The sequence below is a fragment of the Hirundo rustica genome, chromosome 3, assembly GCF_015227805.2.
Source record: "Hirundo rustica isolate bHirRus1 chromosome 3, bHirRus1.pri.v3, whole genome shotgun sequence".
Taxonomy (NCBI): domain Eukaryota; kingdom Metazoa; phylum Chordata; class Aves; order Passeriformes; family Hirundinidae; genus Hirundo; species Hirundo rustica.
In genome coordinates this window covers 94623713-94638216 of record NC_053452.1, presented here as the reverse complement: position 1 = coordinate 94638216, position 14504 = coordinate 94623713, and the positions used below count along the sequence as shown (strand labels likewise).

Genomic DNA, 14504 nt, shown 5'->3' with positions numbered 1-14504 from the left:
TTTGGTTTCACTTATGACGTGCACTTGTGTCTAGGGATTTTTTCCAGCTTTGAGTGGGAAATAAAAGCAACCCACAAATCTTGAAACACATCAAATTTTCTTTGCAGCAAAATGAAAAGCCAGTAAAATGGCATTTACCTTACCATGTGTATAGTTAATGAGGAAATTAATTTATTGCATAGTGTTTTTTAAAATTAAATTTCATCATGCTATGAACAAGAGCAGTCATAAGACTGTGGATCCTCAGCTGATTAAAATACTTCATGTACATTCATTTACTTCATGTATTTCAGGTGTTGCTTACAGAGACGTATAAAAAAACACAGAGCAGGGCAACAACAGAAAAAAACCCCAGTTGTTCAGAAATCTCTGACAACTAGAAGCAAACTAAACCATGCTTGGGATTTTTAGTCCATGCTTTAATCCAAAACTAGAAACTCCTTCAATTTTCAAGAAAATCCACATCAGAAAGGAACATATCCTAAATGTAACTACTTCCTTCTCTAAAAGAAACAAAGAGTAAAATATATATTAAAAAAATAAGAGCCCCAAACTGTAATGGTGCGAGAGTTGTTTTATTAAGTTATTAAGTTAATTTTGTAAGATTTATAAGTTATTTTTGTAACGGTTCAGTCCACTGTACCCCCTTGTGTTCTGTAATAGTTTTCCCCCTTATGAATTGGTTATATAACCAGATGTTTTATGCCAATCATTCCTCCCCTGCACCTGCCCCTGTCAATCCCCCCTCTCTCCTCATGGTCGCCCTGTCTGTCACGTCGAGACCCTTCCCTGGATTCTGGAAAGATCCAGGAGAGGTGTCGAGTGATAGGCTGGTGCCTGGGATATCCCCTCCTACCGTCCTGTGATTTGTTAATGGTTCAGAAGTTGACACCCCTGTTACCACCCCTGTGTTCCCTGGTTGGCTGACCCGTTGTCAACACCCCTGGATCCTCCCCTGTTTATAAGTGGCCACAAGGCTTTGATCTCTGCTCTCTCTGGGCAGCAGTGGGTTGAGGTGGAGCTCCTTGCTGGACTCCCCTTAATAAAGTACCTTCTACCCTGCCTAAAGAGAGACGACTCTTTTTCCATCGCCGCAGTTGTGACTCCATCAGGTCCACCCGCCAGTGTGGGGAACAAAAAACCCACCGGGAGGAGGTTACTCACCCTGCCTGTAACCCCGACCGATCCATGCTGTCACAGTGCAGAACTGCGCTAGCCTGTGGTCAATGCCTGCTGGGCGTGAGGGACACTGCGACACCAAACCAGTCTATTAATTTAATCCTTTCCTCATTAAAAAAACAATTAAACATTCCAGAAGCTTCAAAGAAAGGCTATCTGAGGGGTACCTATACATTTTTTGAAAATGTAATTTCTGTAAGTTTTTTCTTTCCTTTTGCCCTTCAAAGTGCTCATCATTGGTTCTTTATCCATGCATTTTCAAAAATAAAATTACAATAAGGTTTCATTGAATACTTTAATAATTGAATCCAGAGTTTCAAAATGAGAAAAATATCTTCTGACAAAAACTACACCCTGTTACCCTGTTTTTTCTGAGTTTTTTATAGCCTTTTGAATTTTCATAAAATGGAGTCAGATCTTTAGCTACTGCACAATATTAAGAGCAGTTTCTACCTTTTTTCCACATATGTAACATAAAAAAAAAAATCCTTTGTTTTTCATTCTCTGTCCTTTGTTTGCATATTTCTAACCTGAAAACAATTGTAACTGACAGTTGGTCTAGCCACTTGGCTGAAGGGTGAAAAAACCCCAAGAAGCCAATCTTCAGCCAGACTCACAAATGTATAAAAAGTAAGAAATAAACAAGGAGGTTTCTCTCCGCCCCGGACTCAGCTTTGAGCTGGCATGGAGGAACCTCTCTGCCCTGCAAAATTTCTTGTCTACGTGTGATTGCATTGTGTATCACGGTAATAGCACCCTACTCCCTACTTTGGAGTGGGCTGGGTTTGCTCTAAGAATAAAAGAAAACCTCCTGCTCCACTGTGTAACATGCTTTGATCAGGGTAAGAAATTTCGCTAGTACAACATACATGTTCGCATATGCTGCTTCTAATAGGCTGCAGACATGGGGAGAGTTCTTCAGTATTTCTAAATTTTCTTTGAAATGCAGTCTTATGAGAACTGAGTTCTCACATTGCCCAAATAACAAGAAAGTGATATGATCCAGATATTTAAGTAATTGCATAACACTGAAATTAATGGAAATGTGAGATTCAGAACGTTTGGATTAGTTTCTCCTCAAAAAATTATTTTAATTTGGAGTCTGTCTATTGTTTAATAAAAGGTATACATTTTGAACATGACTTTTGAAAAACACACTTTAGTCATTTATTAAATACATTCATCTGCCTTTACTTTAGGACCTATCAGTTGTTGTAACGCCTTAATTTGGTTTATATTTCATTGGATTTGTAATGTTTTTTCTACGTATCTGTCCTATGATCTGCCCATCCCCCTTGCTGAAATGTAACCCAGCCCTGTTCCCTTCCACTTCTCCCTGACTGGGTGGTGCCTCTGGGCCCTGCCTCTGGGCCCTGCCCCCTCGGGAAAAAGCCCCAGCTGGGGAGGGGCCAGGGCTCTCTGGCATCGGCGAGTCATCAGTCCAGCAAAGCAGGGCAGGACTTGCGAATAAAAGCTGTAAAACCCCATCTGAAGCCAGAGAGCAGACTCTGTTACTTTTGCCATCTAGTCTCATGGGGAAAACTACAATCAGTTAGGTATCAAGCAATACTTCTTACTGTATTTCATTCTAGAGATAGCTTTAAACCTAAGTAGAGATCATCTTAGTCTGTTTATTTGCCTAGGAAAGGACAAGCAAATAAATTTGGAAATTTTTGGGAATATCATGGATATTAAACATAGCTCTAGTATTCACTTTACTTCTCAGGAATAAGTGTACTCCAGGTTATAATATTACACATGGAAATTCAGGTTTACTTTCATTTTAAGAAAGTTAAAGGGGTATATTTTCAAAAAGGACTTTATATAAAAGCTTTATTTACTTCCTCTTATGTTCTTCAGTGTGCTACAGCCAAAACTGTTATAGCAGTTATAATTCACAACCGAGTAATGATGATGACAATCAGAACTTGGAAACAATTGCAACCAGAATTTTAGAATGCTAATTTATTCCAAGGATATAAAAGCATCTTGTTTCTATTACTGTGCTTTCACTTGACTGGAAGAGAGTTAAGATGAATGAATAACTTCAGGTAAAGAAGTTTTATTTATGTACAAAATGTAAAAAGTAAGTTAAATTTAAATAGTGTCATTATTCAAACCGTAGGTGCAAAGTAAAGATTGTGCCGTTACCTTCACAACGTGGGACAGTGGAGCTCCATACTACATTTCCATCTTGCATAATACAGGTTATGGATTCAGAGCCTTGAGTCTTCACAAAGCCATCGTCACAGTGAAAGGAAACAGAACTTCCCAGAAGGAATCTGTCTCCAAAACGCCTCCCATTTATAGGAATGCCTGGATCGTGACACTCATTCTGACCAAAGGCTGATAAAAATATAGCAATAATACTGGTAATAAATCCCACAATAATAGCAATAATAAAAAACATCCCTTTAAACTTTGTGGTTTGTTTTTTGGAGGAGAAGGAGAATAATATTTCAGTTATAATACAGTAATATGCAACATATATAACATAGTAATATATAGTTAAAAGTATAGAAAATTTTTCAATTAAAAGCTTCAAATCCAATGACATTCACACATATGCAACATAGTTGGAGTTCAGAAGTTTTTAGATATATGTGGCTTAGATACACAAGAATAATTTTCCTAAATTTTCCTCTGGACAAAATCCAGCTGTTTTGCCTCTAGCATAAAGGGGTTGGGGTTGTTTAACCTGAAGAAAGGAAGGCTGAGGGGAGCCCCTATGGCTCCCTACAGGAGGGAAAGAAGGTTCTAGCAAAGCAAGTATTGCTTTCTTCTCACAGGTATCAAGTGATAAAACAAGAGGAAGTGGCTTCCCCTTTTTTCTTCCTGCCACTTTTCAAAGGACAAAAATTATCCCTTTCTAAAAAAGCAAAAGACCAATTTAGGCATCTAAGAGTTAAAAATAGATTGAAATCAATGAATTCCAGCTTTCTGTGGGGAATCTTTCTAAACAATGAAAGAAAACACCTTGGCCACAAACACTACTATTTTAATTGACACAACACAGAAACAGTGCAAAAGGTCTCAAAGACAACTTTATTGTCAATTAACATCTATAACCTTAGAAGATCATGTCTTCAGCTAAAATGATAACCTTTATATAAGTAGTGTCTTTGACTCATCAAACTTTCAGGAGAGTTAGCAATCTATGGGAAATATAAAAACGTTTTCTACATGACAATGCTGTTACTATTTTTCTACTGAGAGTACTATGTTAGTAATATATATTTTATATAAACAAAATAGAGGGCCGTCTATAGCCATATATTTCTTAGCTTGGTTGCCCAAACAGGAGAAACTTATTTACTCAGTAGCTGTCTATATGACATGACCAGTAGGTCCACATTTAACAACTTGTTGCCCAGCTACAATTAAACTTTGTACATCTGAGAATTGCCTTCTCAAAGGTAGCACATTCTTAAAATTCTTAAAAGGACAGTAGCCAGATAGAAGAATAATCCTAAATTAGCGTACTCTTATAAGAAAGACTTCTGCATCAGTTCAGCTCTGTTCTAGACACTAGAAAAAAGTCATACAAAAGCAAAGCATGTTCCCAGAACTATTTATTTGCATTGATGATTACCTTTATGCTTTTCCGATTAATCTCTCAACATTTGGGAATCTAAGATTAATACCTTTATAAATTTGTTTCTGATGGTTCCATTGAGAAATATATTAAATTATGTGCATTGTATACTTTGATGTAAATGATCTGGAATTTAGTTATGGGGTCTGCATTTGCACAGTATGAACAAAAAAGACAAATAATAAACAATGAAGATGATTCTTCAGCACTATCACAATTTAAAAAAAAAAAAATAAGGATTCATCTAATGAATACAAGGAAGACATCTGAAAATAGTGCAATTATACAATCATGACTATTTAATTCTGTATTATAAATGTATAAATATATAAATATAAATATGTCCCCTGTTTTAATTATTATGAAAAAAACCCCATAAAACTAGGCATAAAATAAAAAGGAGAAGTTCTTACTTGTGTAAGTGATATTAAATCCTCTTCCAGTGGTAGAGTGATCTGACTGAAATTCAAGTCTTACTATGTGCCCACTACTAGCCAATTGAGAAGGGACCTCATTGCCAGAAAATGTGCCAAGAGGTGGTAAATCTGAAATCCCATCATCTTTGATTGTAAGGTAGTCAAACTGAGGTTCTACATCAAAGTCATTGAAAATCAGATGGATTCTGCTTCCTGGCTCTGAGATAATTAACCAAACGCAGTTCATATTGTTCCCATATTCCTCAGGATAATTTGGAGAAAGAATAATTCCGGATGGTGTGGTGAAGTTGAAGAAACATGAAACTAAAGGAAAGAACAATAAGATTCTGAAAATATTATCCACAAACTTTATAAATGCCTGTGGTTTTTGTTTTGTTTTGGTTTGTATTGTATTGTTTTGTTTTGTTTTGTTTTGTTTTTTCCTCTTGTGGAAAAGGTTGATTTTGGTGCCTGGATGTCAAAACGACTACAAATGCAAGCAGAAAATGTTTAACACTTTTAGAACAGTTCTCCAATGTTGGCTTGTTTGTTTTTTTTTCCAAGTCAATCCAAGTGACTGAGGCAGGGCCTGCAAGAGATTAGCATACAGCAAATACTAAAGAAAGCTCAAGTAATGCTTGATGCATCAGAATTTGGAAAAAAAATTGGCAAGTTTGTGCTAAAATGAAAATGCAATCTCCGAATCAGAATGATTTTTTTTCTAAATACACATTAAACTGTATTAAAAAAATTTTAAAAACACAACAACAAGAACAAGAAAAAACAAGAACAAGGGCCATTTTTTTCTGTAGTATGCAAGTACTGATGTAAGTAACAGTGGAAAATTAGGTGTGAATGAATCAGGATATCTTAAGAGTATATGGTCTGAACTTATTTTACCCTAGTTTCCATTGATGACATAGAACAAAACCAAAAATGATTTATAGCTATCATCCTTTTCTACTCTTTTGAACCAATTTTCATCAAGACATTGCCTAACTGGTTTGAGAGTCCTGATCTCATGGCTGGTACTGCAGGGAGAAGTACAGTATATTCAGAAAGGGGAAGACTGACTGAATATTTCTTAACACAAAGGACAACCATTATTCAGCTCTTCAAATGTGTCAAACTGAACTCAGTGTATGTAAATAGAGGCTAGAGATTCCATGCTCTTTCATAGGGCATGTGCATATGTAACATTATGCACAGTAAAATATTCTACACTGTCAACAAAAACTGATACAGCAATCCAATGTGATACAGCAGCATGAAGAAACACAACTTCTGTCTCCAAAGGGAACAGCAGCTTCACTGTCTCTGTGCCCAGGCTTTACATGCTTAGACACATTTCAGCATTGCAAGGCATATTGAGAATTATCCTGGTCCACAGCAATCTTGCTCAGTTTGTTAAGTCCTGTACCAACACAGCCTCAAAGTACATACGTGTTCAAATAGAGCAGGACACTTCACAAAGGCTGTAAGGGTTGTCAAATCCAGTACTGATTTGTAATGCCCTTTATAAGAAAATTCAGTGCAATCTGCAGAATTGAAGTGCCTAATATACCTGTGTAATTGAAAGATTTGCTCTATTTTACAGGAAAGGAAAAAAAAAGAAAAGGAAAAAAATCCAACCCAAATAAAACTCCCCCTCAAAAAAAATACCAACACACAAACAAAAAACAAAAAAGACCTCCTCCAAACAAACATAAAAGAAGCAACAACCCTCTCTTAACAACAAATATATTTTATCTTAAAAAGAAATCACAACTATTGACCTTACCTAAACTTTCCCTATGATATTCTTAACTTCTTTATGTTCATATTCACATCTTTGTGGTATATCAGAAAATAAATAAATAAATAAATAAATAAATCCCAATATTTTCTTACGTGGATCTGCAGGCTGTTTTGCACTGGCACAATGAAATATGTATGTGCCACAGAGTCCTTTTGAAAACTTATCTGCTATTAAAAATTGCTCATTTAGAATCTAATTCAACACGTGTTTACATTAAGAGTGTTAAGTGGTTCAATTACATATAAAATGAATATAAAGAACATTCTAAAAACAGTCCTGCATGGCATTCCCCATAAATGAGCTACTGAGTCAATTGGGGGAGAAAAAAAAAAAACAAACACCAAAAAAAAAACCCCAAACAAACAAAGAAAAAACACGTGACAGAAAAAGTCTTCAAGGTATTTTGAAGTATTTTCCTGTTGATTAGTCACAAATGTTAAGAAATGCAAGAGATTAAGGTCAGAAAAATAATACAGAAAAAAATATAATAATTCTTACAAACACAGCTGGGTTTGTTGCCAGACCACTGGTTATTTTGTTGACATGTAATCGTTCTCTCTCCCACCAGTTCAAAAGCAGCTTGACATTCAAAAGTAAGTGTGTCTCCATGCAGAAAACTGCTGCCGGTCCTTTTCCCATATGATGGAATTCCAGGATCTCCACAACCTCCTTTCTCTATTTCTGAATATTGAAAAATTCAAATACAACAATAAGGAAAATACATTTGCAATCAATTTGTCACTATCAGAAGTACTTTCAAAATTGTGGCATGACACATTAAACTAATAATTACAGCCAAAAATAAACTTGAGGCAAATGCTGTAAAAGTGCCTCAAAGATGACTTGTGATCTAAAGTTTTTTCACAAGCTAATAGCTTCCATACCTGCATTACTGCATTGCCTAAAATAACAAAACTTGTATTTACCTGCATGACTGCAACAAATTACAGTGTATTTTAAGGTAAAACTATAAAGCCACAGTCTCCATCCTATCCATGAAGACATACTACATTTAGATGTTTTTTCTGACAAAGAAGTACTTGTACTAAAGAATCCCTTAACTCTCACATCTACAATTCCATTTATAAGTCTATTAAAAATATGATTAAATGTATATAATTTCCTAATAGAGTCAAAAGATTTCAGTTTAAAAAAGCTTAAGTATAATAAAAACAAAACTGAGGAATTCTTTCTTAATCTCATACTTCAAATTAAAGCCACATTTTTACCAGCTGCATTCAGATATGCTGAAAATAAATTAACACTTTGGATAACTTCAAGATATTCTCTAGGAGCTCTGTTTCTTAAATTATTTAATCTGCATATCTCAAATTTACATAAAACAGGTAAGGCTATAAAAAATTCAAGTCTTATGAAATTTATGAATACCATAAGTATTAGAAAAGAAAATGTAAGTATTAATTGCCTGTGATGGAATCATCTTACAAAATACTATACATGTGGCTGCCTATCAGAAAATGAAGGCTCTATTTCTTTTACATTAAATTGAAAGCATTTTTTTTTATTAATTTGCCTTTGACCAGAAAAAAAATAATAAAAAAAAGCACTTTTGATTCTATAAATTGTGTTGCCGCACATGTAATGAAATTATGTAAATCTGATTCAAATGAAAATACAGATAAAATTCTTGGTATTTAAATAGGTACAAAGGTACAAGGTACAAAATCAGAAACATTCAAGATAACAAGAAAATTCAACTCACTGAATGATATGAAATATTAATATAATTTAGTACTATTGAAAATGTTTGCTGTCAAATATTGTTAAATCTAATAATTAAATCCTGGCAGAAGTGTATACCTTGACACAGCAACAGAATTTTAAGATACAGGATACAAAATTATGGTATGTGAAGTCAATCCCACTATTTTTACATCCTTAAAGCAGTCATTAACACATTGTTGACAGACATGTTCAGAAAGGTATGGCACATATTTCACAATGTAATAGTTTTCTCGACCTGCTGGTGATGCTGTGCCTGATGTACCCATTATTATTTTATTTAAATAATTTTTCTTAACAGAAAGTTAGAATGTATAAATTAATAAAAACATTTTCCAAAATGCCCAGTACACAAAACCAATAAAACATTGGGAGAGCAATTTCTAAAGAATATTTATAAATAAGTATTCAAAATTATACATACAAATGCTTTAATGTAGCTTCACTTGTTTGTTCCTACTGATATTCCACAGAATAGTACTGAAAACCTGTGTTTGCACATCTTTACATGTTTCATGAAAATGGGGAGCCACAGAAAATCAGAATATAGATTTTAATCACATTTTTAAAATTCATCTCACTCACTGACAGCAGAGATGTATTTAATCCAGAATGTGAGAATGATTGTAAACTCTTTGCCAAATTTAGGAGACAAACCAAATACTTTGTTATTCTTAAAGTATCACCCTTCATCCAAGAATGCCCACATGGGCATATGGTGGTATATAATTGGGATCTGTAAATTTCTTATTTGCAAGCACAAAAAATTTACAAAATTTAAAAATATTAACACTAATTTCACATAAAACATTTTCAAAAAATGTTTCATTCTTTGGAAAAATAAAGTTTTAATAAAATATGTCTCATAAAAAATCCCACTGAATTATAAATTTCAGGTTCTCTAAAATACAATAGAAGGATTTTTGAATCAATTTTTTTTATACTGAAAAGCCAAAAAAGGTAAAAATTTAGTACACTAATTTTATTTCTATTTAAACATTCAGGATCTGTGCTTGTTTGTTCAACATAAAAACAATCCAGAAAACATGGCAGATTTATAAAACACTTCTGAGGATGTCTTATTTGCATTTTGACAATAAATAGCTTGAAAAATTCCATCCAGGTCTACGAATCTATATCTTCACACTTAAATTGAAGACTATATGTATCCCTAACAAGAAATCTACTCAAGTCAAAAATTATTCAGGCTGACAGAAAACACTCAATGTAACTCATAGAATCATCACAGGATCATAGAATTTGAGGGCCTTAAAGATCTTCCAGTTCTAACCCCTTTGTCATGGACATGAATACCTTCCACTCGGCCCAAGTTCCTCAGACCTGGCCTGGCCTTGAATACTTGAATACTCCCAGGGATGAGTTATCCACAACTTCTCTTGGCACCCTGTTCCAGTGCCTCAGCACCCTCAGAGTAAAGAGTTTTTCTTCCTGAAATAGAATCTAAAACTATTCTCCCTCAGTTTAAAGCCTTGTACCCTTTGTCCTATCACTAGCTGCTGTTATGAAAAGTCCCTCTGCAGCTCTCTTGAAGGCTCCCTTTAGGTACTGGAAGGTGCTCTAAGGTGTTCACAGAAAGGGTTGCCATGCATTGAACCAGGCTGCTCAGGGAAGTGGCTGAGTCACCACACCAGCAGTATTTAAACAATATGTAGATGTGGCACTGAGGGACATCATTTAGTGGTGGAATTGGCAATGCTGGATTAATGGCTGGATTGATAATCTTAAATAATTCCCTATTCTCTTTAGTCAAAAGCTACGTTTCCATTACATTAACATCCCGAAACTAAGGGAAGATGCAGAAGGCCAAACTAATGGTTTTGTATTTACACACAAAGAATACTCTTTCTTTATAACTTCATCTAGAGTAGTAGGCATGATTCTCAACAATTTTCTGTCCTCTGGGATTTTGCACAGATTTTTTCTTCATTGTCCTTTCTGATACCTGTTTGACTTGTACCGATTTAGTAGTCAGTGAACAATTTTTAAAAATGTCTAAATGCAGCTGGGATGCATTGTGTGTGTTGATCCAACACACGCGTTGACTATTCTGTTTCATAAATTGAAAAGTTGCTCTGTATCAGTTTGCTAAAAAAGAGAGCATTTCAGACCAATTCCGTTGAAGTTATGTTGAGCCCTTAGAAAAATCCTATGGGATAGAAAATGTTCTTAAAATAACAAACATGAAAATAAAATCTATGCTAACCTATTTTGCATGGCAATTAAAGCCCTGTTCTTTAGGATTTTTCTGTGTACTCATTCAATGTTGGAATTCTTTTGATCTGAGTTCTTAGAGCTGTGTGAACTTCATGATGTTTGCAAATAAAATCTCAAACAGCTTCCTCTGGTTATCAAAATATTAATATTGATCTTATGCAATTGTTCTTGGCTTTCATGCACCCTCTTTCAATAGCCTGGGGAAAGAGACTTTTCATCTTGTTTGTAAACTAGAAATATTTACTGTTTCAGGGAATATTCTTTCTTTAATGTTAGCAGAATGACAAGATTAGATTTCTGACTGTAAGACCATATCTCCCTGAATTTAATTGAAAGACATTTCTGTTGCTCTGTTTTCTTTCAAATTAAGAAATACGGCAATTCAAAAGTGATCTTAAGCATTTAAATACGTAACATGACTATTATTTGAAAGGTGTCATGTTACAATTCAAGTATTTTTCTGATGTAATGACTTTGACTACAGTATCTGAAATGTATAATAAATGTATCTCTGGTATCTGAAATGTATAATAGAATAATTTATCATTTAGAAAATTTTGAACTCTTAAGCTTATTATTCATGGTAGGCGTAATTTACTTTTTTTCCCCTTTGTTACTAGATTAAAAATACACAGTTTAAATTAAATTTTAGTGTTGCTGTATTTTCATTCACACTATCCAATATTCTAGCTTAGATGATTAGTGAATCATCTAATAATTAAATCAGAATCTGGATGCAACCCAAAGAGTATAAATAATAATCTCACATTAATAATTCAGATGTATAAATACAATTTAATATAAATAAATGTTTTTAAGAGATGTGAGTTGTGCAAAAAATCAGTTTTGAGATATAAAATAAATTTCAGATTTTTATCAGAAAACAGAAAGTTGAAGTCACTATCTCTAAAACCTAAACTATTTGACAATATTTCATAATTTTCTTCTTAGATATAGTCAAGATAAATTAAGGGAAGCTGTGAACTGACACACATATACATTTAATCCCCACCCCCCACCCCTCCCTCCAAAAAAAAAAAAAAAAAAAAAGAGTCTAACATTTAAACTCTGAGAGGTCACAGAAATTCATGCTCCATACACCAGAAAAGCGATGATTTGTGATGATTTATGATGATTTATTTTATTCCCTCTTATTCCTCATACCTCCCTGTCTTAACCATTGTAAGACCTAATGTAGTTTAAAAACACAAAGAAGAAACTTATATAAACAAAACTTATTAAAAGAGAAGGGATAGAAAAACGCTCAGGATTGCAGAAGAGGACATAAGTAAAGGACTGATATTATATACATGGTTCCTGCAATGGAACATGGGAACTACTACTGAAAAAGAAAATGCTAAATCAAAATTAATACAAAAAATATTTCAGATGGCACATAACTGGACTGTAAAGGTGGTATTAAAGATAAAATAAGGTTGGCCTACTGCTAAAAAGAGGATGGCCTTACATTACAGTTTTATAAATGATCACAATTTTATCATTATTCCAGTAAATTTTGTCAAAGAAATTTAACAGTGCAATTTATTATCGGTCTCCCAATATAAAAAGAGAAGGCCTCCTTCACAGATCATATAGTTCCCAGCAGCATTTTAAGAGAATCTCACATTTTCTCTGAAATGTTTTGTCCTTGCTGTTATCAAAAAGACCACAGATCATATCCAGTAGATTAATTTTTGCTGCTTCTACCTTATTGCATTCTGTAACAATATTAAAAAAACCCCAAACATGATCTTTAGAATCAGATCGATGAAAAACCAACTTTCCTAGGAAGTCAATTTAAGCTAACAGTTCACTATCATAGCATATGGTGGCTTGCTGGTAATAATAACATGCTATTGTGTCATATCCAGTAAAAATCCTTGAAAGCAATAAAACAATAAAGCAGAAAACAAACTTTACAATATGTTATTTAAGGTTAATATTTACAGTGTTCTTAAATAAGCTATTACAGAATGCAGAAAAATAAAATGTTGATTTCTTTACAATCAATTTTACAAGTCCAGCGTAAATGCAGATCAAATCTGAACAGCAATGAGGAAAAAGCTTTTTGTTACCTGTTGCAAAAAAAGGTATGATACTTACTAACCAAGTATTTTAAATTCATTACCAAAATTTGTAGAAAAATAAATCCGGGGAAAAACATGATTATGAGTTTGCAGGCACAATGTTAGGTTCTGATTTGACAGCTAGGACTCCAGAAGCAGACACTCTGGCCTACTAGATAATTCTATGAAACTGTAAGCTATTGAAGATACTAAGAATTACTGGGAAAGGAACTGTGAACAAAACAGAGAATAGCATTTTGTCCTCACACAAAAATCTTCAAGAATTTCATTTCCCTGTTGAATTTTACATGTAGCACTGCTCTTCCTTTTAAAATACTCAACATTAGAACTAGGGGTGGCAAAAAAAAGACCAAAGTTACTGAGGAAATGAGGACCAATTAAATAGACCACAAATCTCTTTTCTGGGGGCTGAAAGACAAGTGTTCAAAAAGTTGTTGGACAAATATATGGAAGAAAATCTTACTGAGAGAGAAATTATTTGTGGCATGCATCCCTGGAAAAGGAGAAAATAATCTGTTTCTTGATTTATCACCGTATGATTCATCATTTCTTTCCTAATCACCTGTTATTGTCAAGTACCAATTAGCTTTTGGTCTTTCTGTAGATTTTTATTCTAATGTTTTGTGATAAGGAACATGATATTGTTCAAATTACAGTGTTCATCTTTCTTTACTTCTAGAAAGGGTAGGGCCTGTCAGAACAAAGGAGAGAGCAGTGCCCTGAAGAAGAGTTAGCACAAATTTATCTTGTGGAAAGTAACTTAGAATGTTATGGAAAATAGGAAGTACAGGAAAAAGGAAGTGCAGCTGCCTCAGAAATTATCAGAATAACGTAAGGGTGAAAAATATTGTGAAAAGGCAAACCTTGAAATGAGGCAGAAGGTGGTAATAAAACCTGTAGAATTCAACTATCATTAAAATGAGAAAGAAAAATAGCTAGCAGGAAAGGAGAATGAAGAACATTTTCTCTTATCTAGATAAAAAAATGTTTAAATAAAATTAAGAGAAGGGCAGAATAGGAAGAGAAGAGTTTAAGGACTATTCAGAAAATGCAGACACATTCAAGGAAACAGGGACTAATTAAATTCAGTACTTAAACAGAAGTAGTCAATGAACTATTAGCAATTATCTTCAAGAACTTATCAGAATAAGGGAGATCCCACATGACTGAGCAAGGTCACGTGTTAACTGTCTCAAAAACTGAAGAGAAGAGGAACCAAGGAATTAAACAAATACCTGTGTATCTAATTAGCCCCCTGAAACTGGGAAAATTACATGCTTTATCTTCCTTTACTATGGAATATCCTTAAACATCTTAAAATTATCCTAAGTCCTGACAAGAAAGACATGTCTAGAAAAAGAATCAATGAGCTATTACTAGCAAATCATTTGTAACAGGATTGTAAAGCTAACACTGATCCTAAGCAAAGGAATAGAAATTTCAACATAAAA

At 34.0% G+C, this 14504-nt stretch overlaps 1 protein-coding gene across 1 annotated transcript in view; it reads right to left on the bottom strand.

Moving 5' to 3' along the window:
- The window catches only part of CSMD1 (CUB and Sushi multiple domains 1), a 950789-nt gene that overhangs the window by 268779 nt on the left and 667506 nt on the right, over positions 1-14504 (bottom strand). The window contains 3 exon segments of the mRNA XM_040059570.2: positions 3331-3525; positions 5188-5514; positions 7487-7669. Of these exon segments, the coding sequence (XP_039915504.1) occupies positions 3331-3525; positions 5188-5514; positions 7487-7669 (705 nt within the window).